Genomic DNA, 19668 nt, shown 5'->3' on the forward strand with positions numbered 1-19668 from the left:
TACAAAACCGTATATACTGACGTAAAATGACAAGCCGCAACCTCTTAATGATTTGAAAAAAATTTATAAAAATTGGCAATAATATTCATCATAATTAGATACAAAATTTTTTCGATGGGCACCCTAATGTATATATATATATTTAAACACATTATATTGCTTTACACGAATACATGTGTGTATATATGCATACGTATGTATATATGTATGGCTATACTTACAGATACAACAGACTGCCAACATGCGCGCCGAATCATCTGGTGGTTGACAATCCGGAAAGAAAGGCTTCAGCACATATACGCTGAAGGTGAGCGCTACAATTGCCTGTGAGCATGGCCGCACAATCATACATTCGATCCAGAGACGTATGAAGGCCATAAAGGGACCAAACGTTTCCATAATGTAGGCATAATCCGCACCAGATTTGGTAATCATTGTACCCAGCTCGGCATAGCAGTAGGCGCCAACCTATTAAAGATATGACAAAGCAATTGAAAGCGTTAAAAATATCTATTGTTAAACTTGAAAAGCATTTGAAGTGTGTACATATCGTTAATATAGTATAGAAAAGGTAATCTTGCTGACCACCAGCAGCCAGAGTACTATCCACAGCACGTCTCTCTGTGGGGTATCAAGTAAATTATTAAATTTAATTGCATACATATCATTTGTATAGTATGGAAAGGGCATAACTCACATCGTCGCTGAAATACAAAAAGCCGTAACTGGCTAAAAATTCCAAATTCACTTTTTGGTTAATCGTAATGCATTTCATCGAATTATAAGTCCCCACATCGTTTTATGCGATACAATTTTTAGTTAGTTATGGCTTTTTGCATTTCAGCGTCGATGTAAGATACGCCCGCTCCATATTTTACTAATGATATATATATATATGCAACTAAATTTAATAATTTACTTTATACCCCACAGAGAAACGCGCTGCCGTTAGTACTCTGGCGCAGGTGGTTGTATGTTTATGAGAAGCTGTTTCTCATTGCAAAGATACATTCGGGGGTTTGCCATTGCCTGCCTTGGGGCTTCCGCTATTAGAAACAACTTTTAATTTTTAATTTTTGATGTTGTTCGGAAACTGTGCCCAGACCGCGCGGAATGGTAGCGTGCATTGCTTACCACTACACCACAGCGGCCGCCCCCTATGAATGGAAAAAAGGGCTTATCGCCTTCCCTCTCCTTCCTAAAGAAGGTTGGACGTGTACATAGAGATATCTACTTGGATAACAACATCATCAACAATTTCTGGACGAACAGAATACCAGACCAGTACTTCGGAGCGAATATAAAAATCATTATTTAGGTCGCAGGCTATCTGGAGGGCATGATAAAATCTGACTTGGAGCAAAAAACGAGCTAGACCTTATGACATCGAAGGCGACATCAGTTTTACCCCTCCATGCCTCCTAGTCATTTCTGAGCGAAGTGTTCACCCAGTTTCTGATGATTGCTTCGATGGCGAAGGTGGTAGTGATATACATAACTAGTTGCGGACTGAGGCATGCCTGGTTTGAGTAGTCCCGAGTGACCTGGAAACCAGAGTAAAGCAAGCTCGCTATGTTAACCAACATAATTTAATCGAGACTTGCATTGTCGAACTTTTTTCCACCACTTAGTCCATGGCCTTGAAGAATGTGAATACCACAGCCTGGAAGACCAGAGCATGTTACCCAAGAGAAAACCAAAGCAAGAGAAAATTAAAGCATTCGGCCTCAGGGAACTCAACATTATAGAATTTCTTCAACAAAGGTAATTAGTGACATACTTTCCTGCGGCATTGAAAACATACAACTGCTCAGATCTCTGCTGCCAGCGATTTCTGCCTTGCCGCACTTAACAAAGAGATAACACTTAACCAAAAATGTTACCAAACTGAAAAATAAATTATCAAAGAAGAATAAATTATAAAGCAAGAAAAAATTACCAAAACGGCAACGCTGATAGTGATTTGAAAATTGACGCTAACTCGTTAAAGAATCTCCGCACTTGTATCGCAGAAAATTTAGCCTATTTACAAAATTTCAACAGCTTTTATCTTAACATCATTGACTTCATTCCAGTATAGCGCTGGAATAATGTTATAGGGAATAAGATACATTTATCTTGATTGGGTTTTCGTCAAGTCTCATCATATTCGTCGAGCAATCGTGCCGTTTCTATGCCGTCACGTTGAAAGCAGATGCGAAGAAATGCCAAATAGTTATTGGAAGAATTGTGCCACAAAATTCTTAATTTTCCATCCAGAATATGTACACTGCCGGCAAAAAGTATTGGAACAGCAAATTTTTGACAATTATGCACCAGTTTCTATTCCAATATTTTATCGCTAATTTTTTATAAAAATATGTCTGATTATGCAACGAAAATCATAAAAATATAATTCTTAAACTTCGTGGAAAACTTACGAACATAGAAAAATTTTTAGAAATTTTTTGAGTATGCAGATTTATAATCCAATCGATTTTTATATAATAAAGTGCAAGTTTAACTTTTTATTCAGATTTTTTAGAATTTTTTTGAGTATGCAGATTTATAAACCAATCGATTTTTATATAATAAAGTACAAGTTAAATTTTTTATTAAAATTTTTTTTTGAATTTTTTTTAGTATGCAGGTTTGTAGCCCAATAAATTTATATATAATAAAGTACATGTTTTAAATAGCCAGGAATTGCCGTTGATTTTTGGCGATTTTTTTTTCACACAGTCTCTTCCATACATAACATTTTTTTATATAGAAAAAGTGCAAAACACCTTCAACACAAAAAAAAAATTCTCAAAAAGCAATGCGTTTTTTGACGAACTTGCATTTTTTTTACTAAAATTTAATGGGCTACAAAACTGCATACTCAAGAAAATACTAAAAAATCTGATTAAAAAGTTGAAAGTTTTCATGAAAATTTATTGAATTTTTCGGAGTTTTCCACAAAGTTTAGAAATCATATATTTATGTCCTTTGTTGTAGAATTAACCATATTTTTATAAAAAAATTAGAATAGAAATTGGTGCATGTATTGTGAAAAAATTCGCTGTGCCAATACTTTTTGCCGGCAGTGTATATACTTAAGCTTTTTATGTACATTTTTATATACACACAGTAAAATAGGATAATGCATGTAGGTATATACATATATATAGCAGTAACTCAAGACAATATTGTGGGTTGAATTAAATAGATGATTTCGTTACCGATTTGGGTCAAATATGATTACCTATGTACCAATGTACATAAGCATAAAAACGAATAAAATATCGGCGAGTTCATAATTGTCTGTCAATGCTATTTATTACGTTTTTTTTTATTGTATTACGGAATTCTCTGGAATACTTTCATTACTGCGAATGTCAAATGCAGTCATTTATCACATAAAAGCGCCGTGTGTATGTATCACTTAAATTATCCTGCAGATAAAACCTACTAGTAAAAAATATTACATTTCATTAAGTAACTGCTGTTACGTACCCAGTCGTCCTAGCTCATTGACTGGTACATATGTATATATGAGCCGTTTATTATGAAAATGGCATAAGTGATTCAAAAAATTCAAGTTAATTATAACATGGATTACACCGAGCAACGGAAATTTTGAAAAAAAAATATATACATACATAGATGCTCCCAAAACTAGGTGCCAAATTTAGTAAAACTGGGTTTAGTTTCTTTCTCTGGCATCAGGATTTTTTTAAAGATTGGATTAGTTCTAAAATTTAATTAAAAAATTCAGTGCTATATAGAATAACGATATGGGTACCAAAGGAAAAGATAAAATTCTGTAGAATTGAAAAATATTAAATGTTTGGTGCATAGGAACGAATAGGTATTGAAAATTCCCTTTTAAAATTTTGTCCTTGAGTACCCTTGCGAATTTGCAATATTTATTTTTGAAAAAAAAAAATATATGTTAAGGATTAATATACACACGACCATATCCTCAACTTTCGTCCTTCTACTTTAATAGCGTAAAAAACTAAAAATATTTAAAAGGGCATTTTCAATATCAATTCGTCTTTGTGATTACAAAAAAAAATTTATATTTTTAAATTCTAAAGAATTAGAATAAAGAAGAGCAACTGGAAAATTTTATAAAAATGCAAACTTTGAGAGCGCTCTCACGAGAAAAAAGTCTCAAGCCTCTGTTATGCATACTAGGCAGTGCATGCACTGCTATACCATTTTTACGTAGAAATCAAAAACCAACAGACTTCTATGTATGTAATGGTGTGCGTTATGTGACAACTCTCAAGCAATGCCAAGTATGCATAACACAGCCTTCAGATCTAGTTATCTATGGTAGGTACATGGCGTATGAGTTACTCAGTGGAGAAGAGAATGTTACTCATACGCCATGTACGTACGTTCGATTTTAACTATCCCGTGATAAATGGTAGATCCAATATGATTCCAGATCTGCAATCAGCGACCTTAAGAACACCCGACTGTTAAGTTTTAACCGAATCTAAGTGATTTTAATCCTTTGTGGTCGCCATATTGGGTCCGTCATTTTAAAGGTTGCAAATGGGACTTCATATTCGTAATCAGCGATCCCAAAATCCCTCGAGTAACAAGTTTAAAGCGAACGCAAGGAAATTTTAAAAATACATCCGCCATTTTGAAATTTGAAATTCGGACTTTAGATTCGTAATTAGTGATACCAAAGCCATTCAATTATGTCATCGACTCAACATTTTTTAATCAGTTTTGTATAAAAGTTAATAAATATATTTCCTTTTTCGCGAATCAGGAAGGATCAAGCGCATAAGGACCTGCCTGCAGAGATGCAAATCTGAGGTGCGGGCATTCGAATTTTTGCAAAGCCATGCAATAAATGGCACTGTGGTGTCTATGAAGCATGCCTGAATTCAGGAAATATGTTGTGTCAGTTGTGATATAAGTATTTAACTGCTTTAATGTCAGGTCAAAATCGGTTATTGGATCTGCAAGTCAAGTGTTTTTCGTTTACGGATTAGCGCAGAACTGGGATTATTTATTGTACAGACTACTGCACCTTGCTGGTTTGGTTTCAAATGCGCCATTAACCCATTAGATATTCACTGATTAGGGATGTGCATATGGTTTCGTTCAGTCGTAATCGTTAATCATTTCGTGTCTGAATAAGGTAATGGCATACCTTATTTCCCCACTGGGTTAATTTATGTGTGTACGTAGTTACTGCAGTATGCGTGGTCGCTGGCAAATCTATTGACTGCTTCTGCTTTTGGAGGGATATTTAATGACATAAACTGCATTTGACATGCGTTTCTCTTAAGAGAATTTTAAAAATATCATTAAGCCTGCGAGAATATGGATACTCTTTCCTTTTGTCATTTTTATTCAGTTTTGAGGGCCGTTTGCGCGTTTAAAACAGTATGAAACTAATCAAAGACTTGAGGTTAATACAAGATAATTCCTTGAATGGCAGCTAATTTTGGCAGCATGTAAAAATAATCAGTAATAATAATGAATTTAATTTTCCCCGAACCGGTTCACTTTGCACTTTTCGTTTCCATGTATTCACTATGGGAGGAAGAAAAATTTTCGGGTGATTTTTTTCTCGAGCGAAACTCAGCATAAGGCTGAATACTTTACAAACTTTCACATACATAGTTTCTGAGTGAGAGAGTGAGTATGTTTACTGCTCTTTAACGCTAATACAACTGAGTGCATTTCCATGAAAGTTGGTAAACAGATAGCTTATAACCTGGGTCAACATACAGGATATCTCTTGAATAGTTGCCACATTTTTCAAGCGTTCAAATCAATTAATTATCAAGTTAAAGAAAATATTGAATCAATGTGGGGTGTCGAACGAAGGGGATCTCAAAACGACTCATTTCAAAAGTATTTTTTAAAGGAATTGCCTCCTGTGATAAAATTTCAAATTAATTAATTAATAATAATGATAAAAATTTTGGCGCTAAAACTTTTTCGAATTTTGGCCTAGCTTCTCCTCCTATTTGTATTGTGCGTCTTAACAAATGGAGGGAGCTATATTGACGAAGATTCTGGCGATGAAGATTTTGTGTCAGTTAACAATTTTCAGACACGCAACTTGTGGTTGCAGCCGAAACTCCTGGTAATTTTGACGATGTGGACGAGATCCCCAGGGAAATTAAGTTACGTACGAAGTCAATTGTCCTTATTTCCACCCTGGTGGTGTGTCCTTTTAAATGGACAATAGGTATATCTGTAAAAAACCTTACTACTTCTTCTTCTTATGTGGCACTACAGCCGTCGATAAAGTTGCAAAACATCTCCATTGGAGACTTGTTATCGTCAATTGACCTTATTTCCGTTGATCTTATTACCTGTCACCAAATTTTCAGAGCCAGAATTGCCGGCGACATTTTTTCTCTTTCTTAGACTCCTGTAGGCAACTATGACAATTTTTGGAAAGCGGAAGTGATAATACGGGTAGTGTCGGCCATTGTCTGCTAGGCCCTGGACAGGCCTTGTTTAAACTATGATTTAAAGGGTTGGAATTTTGATTAGACTTTTCCATATTTTTCCCATTTTTTACAAAGTCTTAGGGTACGTTCACACAGAAAGCTGTGCCGAGCCGAGCGAAGAGAAGCTTTCAAATTACTGTAGCTATGTGAAAGTGTTCATACAGCAAGTTTGTTCAGAAGCCTTTTGGAGCTGAAAGCAATGCAGTTTTTGATTTTGAATTTTCTATTTAATTTTTCAGCTTCATGACGCTTCTGCAAACAAGATATATAAGTTTTCAAATAAAAACGAATTTTATAAGCGGAGTCCATGAGAAAAGCTTCGCTTCGCTTCGTTCAGTGTGAACACTTCGCTCAGCGCCGCTCGGCTTTCTGTGTGAACGCACCGTTAAACTTTGATTTATGTATTAGGTTTGTGAGTGAGTGTATATCAAACATTCCGAGCAACTTTGAGTTGCATGCCCAACCCCGCCTCTAAGCGATTTCACTTTTGGAGGAATTTTACTTAATATTATTAACTTTATTTCTGTATATTTTATTATTTAATATATAAATGAATTTTCTACTCTGCGTGATCTTTTTTAGATACATGGAAAAAAACTTTCTGAAGAAGTGATTTTATTTATTCCAAGCAGTGCAAAAATTTACGTCATTGCCTGCCGAGAAATTGCGGTCCTGTTCGATGTGATCTTTGGTTGAACTGACCCTCAAATAGAAATAAGTGTTTCCCACTTTGAAAACTAAATAAATGTCACAAGTTCTCCTAATGAGTCTTCATGTGAATGACTACGTATCAACCGAAGTATAAAGCCGACACAGATGCTAAATAATTGCTCAATATCAATAAACTTAGGCAATTGGATTATAAAATAATTTCATAAAAGAGTAAAAGAGAGAAGATGGTAGGTAGTTCATACCATATTTTTCTAGCACACATCGCGAGTACTCACCATAGAAAAAAGGCCGGAAATAATCCATACGATTAGCGACAAATTTACGCTTCCTGTATACATGAGCACACCGGTGGGTGAAACGAAGATACCGGAGCCGATAATGGAACCGACGATCACCGTACAACCATTGACTAAACTCATTTTCGCCTTCAACGTTACGTCACCACCACCACCGCCGCCACCTTCATTTTCGGCGGCCACCTTAGCCGCCGCATCGCCATTACCATTGACTACCGAACTTTTCCTTGAGGAATTTTTCCGATTAAGTGATTCAGTCTCCATGTTTGTATATGATTTATGCAGATAATATTAATTTGCTAGTTGGTGGATGCTAAAGAGTGAATTTATGTTGTATTTGCAGCCGAAATAACAGTGAATTATTTATACGATGATTAATTGCGAATAAACCGATTACCTATATTGAATGCTGTTGTGCTGTTTGTATGGAAATCTGTAAATAGAAAAATATACAGATTCGTTTTTAAGAATAGAGTAAGTAAATAAATTTAAAATAGATTGTATAAATTCTTGTGTTTATATTTGCACCTTGTTAATTGAAAGATTTTAGCTTTGCTATCAAAAAAAAAAAGTGTAGACATATGTACGAGTATTTATGTACATTAGACCGTACTATCTTACAATAAAAAAAAATGTTCGCTGTGCGTCTCTGAGGTCTGAGTCTAAAGTATTTTTGCAAGGCAATTTCGAACAAAAAAAATTTGTTTTGGCCGAACCTAGGCGTTGCCTTTTTACATTTTTCGGGGAGACACACATTCGACGGCAAAACATTTTTTAAATAGTTCTACTGAAATAAAACAGCTAATTTTTGGACAGCTTAAATTTATTGACATTAGGGTGGTACGCTAGGGTGGTAGGAACTGTAATATGGTGGGTAAGTACTAAAGCGGACTTGAGGAAATTAATTTTTTTGGAAATCAAAAAAAAAAAAATATTGAAATTTCGCTCAAAGTGCTGAAAGTGTTCCATGTATTTTTTAACGAAAAAAGCATTATTTCGTGGAAATAGTATAGAATTCCTAAAACTCTATTTCTCTGCAGGAGACTTGCATTTTTTAATACATATTATTTTTATAGGCCCCCTTGCAATTTTTGGGTGTTTTTGGAGACTTTAAAAAATGGTTAAATAAACAATTGGGAATTATTATTGAGTCTCCTAAATACATACAGACTTTTTCGATATTTAGAAAAATTTTGATTTTCAAGAATTCTAAGCCGTTTCTACGAAAAACTCCATTTTTTCCATATAAAATCCATATGTATGTATGTATGTATGTATGAATAGTACATGTAAAACTTTGAGCGCCTTGAGCGAATTCTAAATATTTTTTTATTAACAAAGGGGGAACATTTTTTGGTATAGAACAACGCCAGAGGGTTAGAGCAATAAAATTCTGACTTTAAATATTTTGGACCACCCTAGTGCAAACTATTTCGACAGTACTACGAGTACGTTGAAGCTTTAAAGTTCTTAATTTTCACACTTGTACAATGTTAGGTAAATGTAGCAAGTATAGTACATACAGGGAAATATAAACTCTTTCAATATTTTACGGCGCTAGAATTGCAAAATTTGTACCGCACGCAAATAGTGAGGAATAATTTGTTGTATGTACTTGTATTTAGTGCATGCCTCAGAGAGCCATCTGCGTTGCTACGGAATTTATTTTCACCGTAAACATGCAATTGCTGGTGCATATGTACATAGATATATGTATGTATATGTACGTAAATATTTACTTATGTACGCAACCAGCGGGAAAATGTAATGCATGCTAAGTGTAGAAAGGAGAAAATGGTCAAAGATTCAAAGTACAAATTTTTCACATAATGAAACTAGTTCATAGGTTTCTCTTTTTACTTGTAAAAAAAAAAACATTTCTAAAATACATAAATGTATTTTTTGATTATTTTTCTTGTTTTGTCTTTTTTGGAGCCTTTCTCTGCCTATTTCACCTTTTCTAGCCTACTTCGTTATTTTGTTTTGCATTTTATTATAGGTTTTTAGTTCCTAAAAATCCATTCCGTAGTGATTATATATATAACAGCAATAGAAATACATTACATTATTTCTCACGCATGTAATGCATTACTACTTTTTCCACTGGCGATTATCAGTCCAGTGCAACGTTGGCAAAATCTTTCACTGAAAAATCGTCAATTTGTCTCAAAAAAGTCGTAATTTCAGCCAAAAACGTCAAATTCTTTTTGTTATGCTTTTTTTAGCCGACTTCAAAAAAAGGAGGAGGTTATCAATTCGTTTGTATATACATATATATATTTTATGTATGTTGCCGCATAACTTTAGACCACAGGATGCCTTAAGATTTATATAAAAAAAATATTTCAAGGGTTGACGGGTGAGTCAAAGAAACATTTTTTTCACTCGTTCCTCGTTCCCAAAATTTTGACCATATGGGTTAATAAAAGTTGATTTGTAATTTCATTTCATTTAACAACAATTTTAAATTAGAATTTAATGAATTACAACTGCTTTTAAATTGTTGAGTTGCACTAGTTTGAAGATACTTTAAAAGATTTTGATCCAGTGTTAAAGAGTAACAGGAAACAGTTCTCTTTGCTATAATTCTGTCTCTTTTAAATAAGTGGCAGCAGTGCAAATTTACAATTTGGTTACAAGTCTAGTACAAATTTAATATAAATATGTACGTGAAAGAACGGTTATAGAACAAAACTAGATAAATACATGATTGTACATACATTCATATACAGTATATTTTGCTTTGCTGCCTCTATGCTTAAGTGCACATTTAAGATACCTACCCTAAAATGCGTATCAGAGGCACTATTTTTAACATTTATAAGGAAACTGCTCCGATAGATGCATTTAGCATACCTGCACATTGGCGATACCTGCCTTAAAAATTGGGCGACTAGTATCAATTATCAAAGAAAGTATTAAGTTTACCTGCACTGGCCCTACAATTACCTAATTTTACAACTTTTTATTTATTTTGTTCATCTCGCAGAACAACGAAAATGGCTATAAATTTATGTAGTTATATAGATAATTAGATACTATTCGGTAAAAATTTCGCTTGCAGTAATTTCTACGTGGTAAGTGCTTCTCCATTATTTGGTTTCATAGGGATTTGGATACCTTCCTCATTGAAGTAGTAAAGAAAATTCGCTTAAGTGCCTTTTTCGGATAAGTGCACAAGTTTTTCGTGCAAAGAAGGATGTGCAGCTAAGCAAAATATACTGTATATGAATTTAAGGAAAAAACTGAAATAAAAAATAACGTCAAAATGACGACGAAATCGTCTATTCGGCAACGCTGGTCCAGTGAAGTAATTGAATGTTCATGCCTATATACGTACATAAATACTAATTTCATGTGTTTATATATGCTCACGTACACTGAGGGGAAAAAATATTAAAATCAAATATAAACGTAATTGATCCAACTATAAACGTCAACGAAAGTACTGTATATTGGTAAATGTTCAATTCAATTATGCGCATATTAAAATGATCGCGTTCGTTCTGAAAAAGCATCCGTGAAGTGAGTAATCAACATAAAACAAAAAAAAACAAGATTTTTAATTTTCATGTTGCCTGCGATGGAATTCGAACCCTAAGCCTCTCTGGATATCAACAAATTGTGGCAAGCATCTTTGGGCATTAAGCTACAGCCATACATGTAAATATGCCTTCAAATGTTGAATTTCCGTTAACACCACAGCACACGATTTGTACGGATAAACATGTACTACGTATGTATGTGTGCGTTGTCACCGCCCAGCAGGAAATTGAATTAGTTTGAAAGTAATTTATAAACTACTTTATTTTCAATGATAACTATAGGCAGCAGTCAATTGTCTTTTCCTGCATGTATTTTGAACTACTTTAAAATGAATTTGGCTTAAACAACTTCAAAGTTAGTATGTTTCGTTTGAATATGCTTTCGTTCTGCACTTCACAGATGCTTTTTCATACTTCCAAGACACAAATTGTTTTTTGTTTTAGCAAAATCAGTATCAAACATCGAAACATTTACTCATTGCATTTGTTTTAAAGTAGTCTTTCAATTAGTTGATGAAAAAAAAAAATCACTTGTTTCCGTCAGGGCGCACTGCATGCTGGGGATGCGTATGTACACTTGCATATACATGCTCAAATTTGAACTGTCAATAAATGTTTGTACGAAAATATAATTTTTAAATACGAACATTTTTAAACGATAATCAAATATAAAGTAATCATTTTTACTATGCATTATTTCTCTCAGTGTACATACATACACATACATATGTGAATGTACTATGTACATACATACATGTTTGCGCGGTCGAATGCGTACGACATTGACATTGACAAATTATGCTATCAGTAGAATTTATGTACTATTTTTTTTTTTAATTTATGCGAATATTTATGTAAATATTTGTACTTTGTCAGAGTACATACATGTATAATGGCTTATATTTTGAAGCACTAATTCAATTTTCAACTTTTAGTTGTTTATTAGCGGAAGAGTGGAAATATCCGCCTTTATAGCTATCTCTTAAAAGGAAAGCGTGAAATGTACTCGTATAACTACATACATACATACATATTTTAGCTACGAGTGATATCTCCTTAAGGGTAGTAGTAGTGGGTAACTCAGTAAATTTTTAGATTTTGATTCAATTACTCCAACGCATTTTAAGAGCTGGCTGCTCAATCAACTTACTAATTAATTTTATTTGAATGTTACACTTAAGGATGGCTAAAAAATTAAATAATCGATTAATTAGTCAGATGATTCATCACAAGCGTAAACAAATTAATTGCAATTTTTGAGAAATAATAGATTAATCGAAATTTTTTAAGGCACATTTTACAAACAGAAAAGGCTTGAGCATGGCAGGCCATACACAACTTTGATGACTCGGAAAATTTGACGGAACTTTGTTGGGAAGTTTTAATACATGCAGCATTTATGTGGCCCGTACCTTGTACCGTCTAACTTCCATTTGACTCGGTCTCTACAGATGATAAAATATTGGCCAACCGAAGAGCCGCTGAAAATCACTTAGCCAAGTTTTACGCCGACACACCGGAGAAGTTTTACAACGATGAAATTATGAAGCTACACGAAAAATGGCAAAAGGCCATAGATAATAATAGCATCAGGTAAATGCGAAATTCATATGACTGTACATTAGAGTGGTCAAAAAAAAACAAAAAAAAAAATCCAAGATAGGGTTTGGGGCACCCTCCAAAATTTTTCTAAGTTTCCAATTATAAATTTTGAGGATGCTCATGCTGCTCATATTTTACTTTAGAAGTATTGTGTACATATATTAATCAAACAATTGGTTAAGTAACCTAAGAACATTTCAAATTTAAATTATTTAAAAAAATATGACAAGCTTCAATTGCCATGGCAACAGTACCGTTTTATAAAAATCACCAATATTTTTGCCAGTTTCGCAGCGATCCAGTAGCGTATTTAGAGGTCATTGAGCACCCTGTATTGGTTGCAGTAGAAAACTGAAAGTTGGTATCAATATTTAAAATATTAAAAGGAAAAGAACTAAGGATGAAAATTTTTTTCCCCATACAAAAATTGGACCACTTTACTATACATGCATGTATGTATGTAAAATAATCAATTGCCTTTCACTTTGCTACATTATAACTTCATTTCGTCAACAAAAGGAGGCAAAAAAAAAAATAAGAGAGTTGGAAAAAACAGTAAGGGAAAGGTCGATGAAGCTAAAATGCGAAAGTAATAACTCATTTATAATAGTAAATTACTTTCTAATGTCCATATCAATACACATACATAAACGCTTAATAACATATGCACATATAAAGCTAAACTTAACGAATATGTTTTCGATAGTTCCATCGACCCCCAGCGGTCTACGAAGACCTGAAAGGGCTACACTTCAAAGAAAAAAGAAATAGGCGGACAATGAAAATACATAAATGGGGCAGGTCGTGTTATTAATCTTAAAAAAAAAAAAAAAAAAAAAACAATTATTTGAAATCAGTATAAAAGGAGGGAGACAGGCAAAAGCATGTAAAAGTAATTTTATGCAGTTTTGCAAGTCACTCGTTTAGTGATTCGCTTTGAAAGCGCACACTGCTTTACGCTATGTACAGGCATACATATGTAGCTATAGAAATTCTTATTTGTTTAAGCTTAAAGACATATTACTATTTATAAATAGTATCCAGAGCTGCAACTTATCACATTAGCACACACCAAGTTTAGTCGCTTTGCGAATTTGCATACCATATATGTATGTATGTACTAGGGATGTTCTTTTTTTTTGAATTTTGCGATGCCGGGATTTTCGGGACATCGTTCATACAATCCCGGGATCTCGGAATAAGTCCCGGGATTTAGATATTCATTCCAACAACTTAACATGAAAAAATTGCATCAATATAGTTTGAGAAGCTGTCCTACCATATAATAAATATGTAATAAATAAATGGATTTGAAACCTACTTTATTATATTTTATTAGTAACAAATCAAAAGACAGTAATTTAATTTATACGCAAAATTTTTTTGATGCTACACTCAACCCTTTGAAAAGGCATGTTTTTGCTTTCCTGTCCTTGTCCAGCTCTGATTTTCAGGGCAACCATCTCCCTTGACAAAGATTCAAAGGGTAGAAAAGGTGCCTTTTTTGCCTTACAAGAGTGTGGCATTTTAAGAAATGAAAAGACAATTTTCTCACACACAATCAAAAGTCGACATTTTTTGGTAGAAACGAAATCACCATAAGGCATGTCGAAAAAAGCTCGAAGCAAAAAGAAATTTAGTCAACATATTTGTGTATTGTGTGGCTGAAAGAAGTTCATAATACTAGTGGCATATATAAAAGAAACGCCTAATTTCAACCAGTTTAGTCTGCATTTCTTTTGTTTATTTAATATTTAAATTTTTTTATAAAAGTCTACCTCATTTTATATATAATTATCTGCCTTTAAATGCTCATTTCAAAATTTGTACAAAAATTATAAAAATGCAAAAACATTTGCCAAAAGTTCAAACTTTTTACTCAGCATTTTAAGAAAAGTTTGAGGTACGCAGTTTTCTAGCCCATTAAATTAAAGTAGGATAAAATGCAAGTTTCATGCAGTTACAAAATACCGTAGATTTTTGAGATTTTTTTAAACGATGCTGGGCATTTTCGTCCATATAAAAAAATTGTCGAACTTACTTTGTATGGAAGAAAATGCGTGACGCCGCCATCAAAAAAAAAAAATCAAAAAACTCAACGTTACTTTTAGCCACTTGAAACTTGCACTTTATCCTCGTGTAATTTACTGCGCTATACCTATAAAAATGCATACATAGAATTTTTCTAAAAATTCTGAGTAAAAAGACTGAAACAGGTTGAGGGGAAGAAAAAATTCCAAACTCACCAAGTAATCAATATACTCACGCCACTATGGGCCAAATATAGTAAAACTGCGTTTTTAGTTTTAGATTTTTTTTTATTAGAGCTTTATAATTTTAAAGATATTATGAATTCTAAAAATGATTTAAAAAATTCAGTGCAATGCAGAATAAATATGGGTACCAAATGACAGAGAAAATTCTGTAGGATTTAAAAAGTTAAAAATTTTTGCGTTCACAAGGACGAACAGGTATTGAAAATGTCATTTTAATTAATGTTTTTTTAAGCTAATAAATTTAGAGGGACTATATTCGAGGACATTGTCGAGTTTATTTTAGTCTTTAACATATAGTTTTTTTTTCACAATAAGTATTGCAGGATATTCAAGGATACAATGTTTAAGGACATTTTCAATACCTTTTACACCAAAATATTTAATCTGTTCATTCTCTACAGGATTTTTTCTATAATTTGATACCCAGACTGTTTTCCTGAGTACATTGTACTACATTTTTTACACCATTTTCTGAAATATTCATATTAATCAATTTTCAGTCGTTTTAAAAAATCTTGACGTCACAGAGAAAACCTAAAAACGCAATTTTACTGCATATATTTGGCATGCATGGCTTCGCGAATATATTGATTTTTTTGTGTGTAAAATTGCCTGGCGCACGGTGTTATGTGTATAAAAAATATTAAATATTAAATAAACAAAAGAAATATAGCAAACACTGGTCAACATAAGGCGTTTCGGGATCCCGGGATTAGCATCCCTAGCATGTACATAACTTAGTAAGCAGAGCATGTAAAGCGTACAAATCTCGCCCCTTTTTACTTGGTGGTAATTCAATAAACAACCTATTAACAAGTAATTAATTAATTTTTAATACATAACAAATAAACGAGTTTTGCATTAATAAGTGAGGTAGATACAAATGTGAGGTGCGGGCAGAGTACGGCATTTACTGTGTTAAAATTGATAAGCGCTTTTTTGGTCTTTACAGATGTTGTGCTCTTTTAATCTCTTTTGTTGTGTTTGGCACATTTCTGTGATTTTGTTTACTCTTTATCAGCTCGTATGAAGTCGTTGAACATGTTTTGTTTTTGTCTGATATATAAGAACATACTTTAATTTATTTAAACGTTGAAATGTTGATTCAACATAAATGGGTGTACATTGGGGTGCTCCAAAAATGCACCAAATGTTCTTTACTGAAAAAATATACCACTATTTTTAATTGTGATATGAAACAATTTTTAGGGTGTGATTAAAGCGCTCAAAGTTTTCCCTGTATTTTATATGGGGAAAATAGAACTTTTCCTCGAAATGGTATAGAATTCTTGAAAATCAAAAGTTTTCGATTATAAACCTCTAGTTTCTCTTCAGGAGGTTCCCAATAATAATACCCAATTGTTTCTTTAAATTTTTTTTTTTATGGTAACTACATATATTTTATAGGTGAATATGGCTACAACAACAACCTCCTAGAAAATGCAATGAGGGGAAGAAAAAGAATCTTTACTATTAAAAACTGGTTAACTAGGGGTGGCGGTATTAAAATTCTGACTTTACTCTTTTCGGACCACTTGGACCACCAATTTTGGGTCCGCGACCACTAATTGCACTCCTACCTTCTGAAGATAGGTATGCACTTTCGCTGAGTAAATGAGGTGAGCGAAAGGCTGAAGCCCACCGCCAACGTACTGAGCCACTAGTAATCAGATATGTACCATACCCCAAAACTTGGAAGAATCGCGTGAAGAGGATCGGCACTCACTATCGCCTTCACAGCCGCTTTCCATCACAGTATAGCCAGTGGAAAACCTTTAGGGGTTGTTGTTGCAGCCATTTTCAGCTTTGGGGAAAGCACTGGGTTGTGTGCTGCTATTTAATGGTCTCCTTCGGAGTTTTTCTTAGATTTCAGAGTTGTGTGCTGCGTTATTATTAGATAAATTAGTTTAAGCATTTGACAAATGTAGTTTTATTAAAAGAAGATTATAAATAATGCAGTATTGATGCAAACGAGAAAGATTCATTAAAAAAATAAATGCTAAAATCTAAAAAAATTATGTATAAAAACATAAAATAAAGATAATAAGTACTAAAGTATTCTTTGGCATTATTCCTAACCGCGAATCAAATAAAGGTTTGGTAAATAAAGTATGGTTCACTGTAAATCGATACGCGATCAAACAATTCCTGTACAGCAATTGTTGGAATATATTAAAAAATTTCCATGTAGGTCGTTACACAATTGATGTACTATTATGAGGTTTAATAGTACTAAATTTTAATTTGACAGTTATATTCGCATTGGAAGTGGCTGCTCAAGAAATAATATTGAACAAATTCGTTGAAGATTCGACATATTCGAGATCAAAATTTAAACTAAAATTAAAGACTCGAAAAACTTTTAATTTTGCTCCAAAAATCAATGAATTCCCTCTGCTTAAATTAACGGAGTAAGCTAATCCCTAAAAAAACAGTATTTCGCACCAGCTTATAAATAAGTGTCTTCACCTCAATTAGAAAAAAATCGGCTTATCAGCAGATCGCGCGAGAGATGTTTACAACATTTGGTACGAAGCAATAATTTCATTTTATTTATAGCTAAAGTCATTAGTACAATAAGATCTAGGATATTTTATAGTACTTACATAAGTACTACCAGAAAGATCAAACAAGTTAATAATACTTATTAAATCTAAAACTTATAATAAACTACAGACAATTAAAGCAATACAAAGGTTATACATATTTACTTTAGATTTATTATTTAGATAGCGAAACTCATAATTATATAACTTAAATTTATTTTCTATCAATTGGCACAGACAGACCCATTGCATAAAAAAGTTTATGAAACACGTTTTATAAAATCGTTTATAAAATGAGTCATTTATGTATACCACTTTATGTGGAATTATTTAATGAATTTCGTTTTACACTTTACTTTTCAAAATTATTTTGTGTTAATTATTTTTTGTTTCTCAAAAGCAACTCTGTGTGCCTAGAAGGCGTATGTACCATTAATTTCATCCCTGGCATATTCATCCCCGAGGAAAGCAGTCGCCAAATTCACCCAAGGTTTATTACTGGTTTTATATTGTGCTTTCGATAACACTAAAAGCTGCCAACTGCCTATACGCGGCAATATCTGAATTTGATATCCCCGCGAAACCGAGCCGACTGTGTGTAAAATAGGGCGACTCGCAGTGTAACGAGTGCGGCTAGAAATAGTGAAAATGATATTGGTAAATTTGGGAAAATTGTAAAGCTGTTTTCAAAAGATTGTAACTTTTTTATTTAAGCAGCGATTCTAATGATTTTTTTAACATAATCTTTATTTTATTATACTTAAACTACTGTATGTTTTATTTTCCTGAAGCTGATAATTTTTTCCTGTTGTCACTTCAAACATAAACATAAGTTACTAAAAATAAAAGTGCATTTACGAATTTCGAATGTGATGAAAGAAGTATTGAGAGATTCCAAGTTTAAATCACCAAGACCTGTCAGAGTTAAATATGTTCTATTGAAATAAACTTTTTCTAGCTGCAAGTCTTTGATTCCCAGCCCTATTTGTAATCTTCGTGAATTAGTTAACTAATAAATATTAATTAATCTTCGTTCCTTATTTTATGAAAAGAAAGCTTCTGTGAAAAACGAAATAAGTAACTCATACGCCCGTACTGGCACTGAGAAAAAAAATCAACCAAAAATTGGTAGTAGATATTACCAAATTCAAACTTGAAAAGGAATCAAAGTAGTCTTTGTTTAATTTAATACTAAGAGTGCCATGGTTGATATTTTCAGCAGTAATTTGGTAATATTAACCACATTTTTGTTTGATTTTTGGTTGTCGATTTTTTCGTTTAATACGCTTTTGTTCTGCAGATTACAGATGCTTTTTTCCAATACACAATTGGGTATTATTATTGGGAGTCTGCTGCATATAAACAGAGTTTTCTGGTAGAAAAATATTGATTTCTAACTATTTTATACCATTTCTACGATTAGGTGTTTTCCCCCCATATAAAATACAAGGAAAAATTTTGGGCGCTTTGAGTGACCTCTAAATATTTTTTGATTTCAAAATAAAAAATAAGGATATATTGTTTTCGGTATAGAACAATCCAAGGTGGTGAGAGCATAAAAATTGCGACTATACTTTTTCACGTGCATTTTTGCACCACCCTAATGTACGTATGTATAAATATTTATTTTTCGTCTAGAAATTTGCTTTAGAAAATTAGATGCTTAGTCTAGATTTAGAAAAATAAAACGCAATTTTTATATTTTTTTTATGAAAAATAAAATTCCCCAGGTAATGTTTAAGTCTTTAACGAAAAATGAAACTCATGATGTAAGTATTATTTATTCAACATGAAATAAAAATCGAAACATCATAATTAAACACGATTTTTTATCGTATAACTTATAACTGTTACGGTCCCTGTTTAAAATAAATGATTTATGCAAATAACCACACATGTTCATATGTACGTCCGTCTGTTATAGTTTCTATCAACGGGTGTTTTTGCCGCTCGTCATCGCTAGTGAACAGCTGGGAAAATTTCAAGACGAAAAAAGGTGAATAAACTACACAATATGTGTGTATGTATATAAACATATTTATATAAAAACCAGTTAATATTTTGCTATAATGAATCTTATTGGAATAAATGGAGACATTAATATGCAGTCTAAGTCTATATGTATGTATGAAGTTGTGAACTAGAATATGTACTACCAGTTTGCTTTGGAGTTCAACTAGTAGTTCCTATTCCATCTTCCATGGTAGTAGCTGGTATTTTTAAAAGGACTAAAATACTAGTAGAATAACATCAGTTGTCGATATAATCTG

General features: G+C 32.9%; 1 protein-coding gene across 3 annotated transcripts in view; it reads right to left on the bottom strand.

The window, feature by feature from the left end:
- LOC118737317 (Y+L amino acid transporter 2) overlaps positions 1–19668 on the bottom strand; it is an 88595-nt gene that overhangs the window by 14262 nt on the left and 54665 nt on the right. For 2 of the 3 annotated variants that reach the window (XM_036467748.1, XM_036467749.1), the window contains exons 2-4: positions 7827–7862; positions 7409–7742; positions 222–468 (exon numbers count right to left, since the gene is read on the bottom strand). In XM_036467748.1, coding sequence (XP_036323641.1) covers positions 222–468; positions 7409–7693 — 532 coding nt within the window. In that variant the 5' untranslated portion in view covers positions 7694–7742; positions 7827–7862. Of the gene's footprint in view, positions 1–221; positions 469–7408; positions 7863–19668 lie in introns of all 3 variants that reach the window. The other variant, XM_036467747.1, reaches the window with a different exon arrangement.

This window comes from Rhagoletis pomonella, unplaced genomic scaffold, assembly GCF_013731165.1.
Source record: "Rhagoletis pomonella isolate Grant_MI unplaced genomic scaffold, Rhpom_1.0 Rhpom_scaffold_00004, whole genome shotgun sequence".
Taxonomy (NCBI): Eukaryota; Metazoa; Arthropoda; class Insecta; order Diptera; family Tephritidae; genus Rhagoletis; species Rhagoletis pomonella.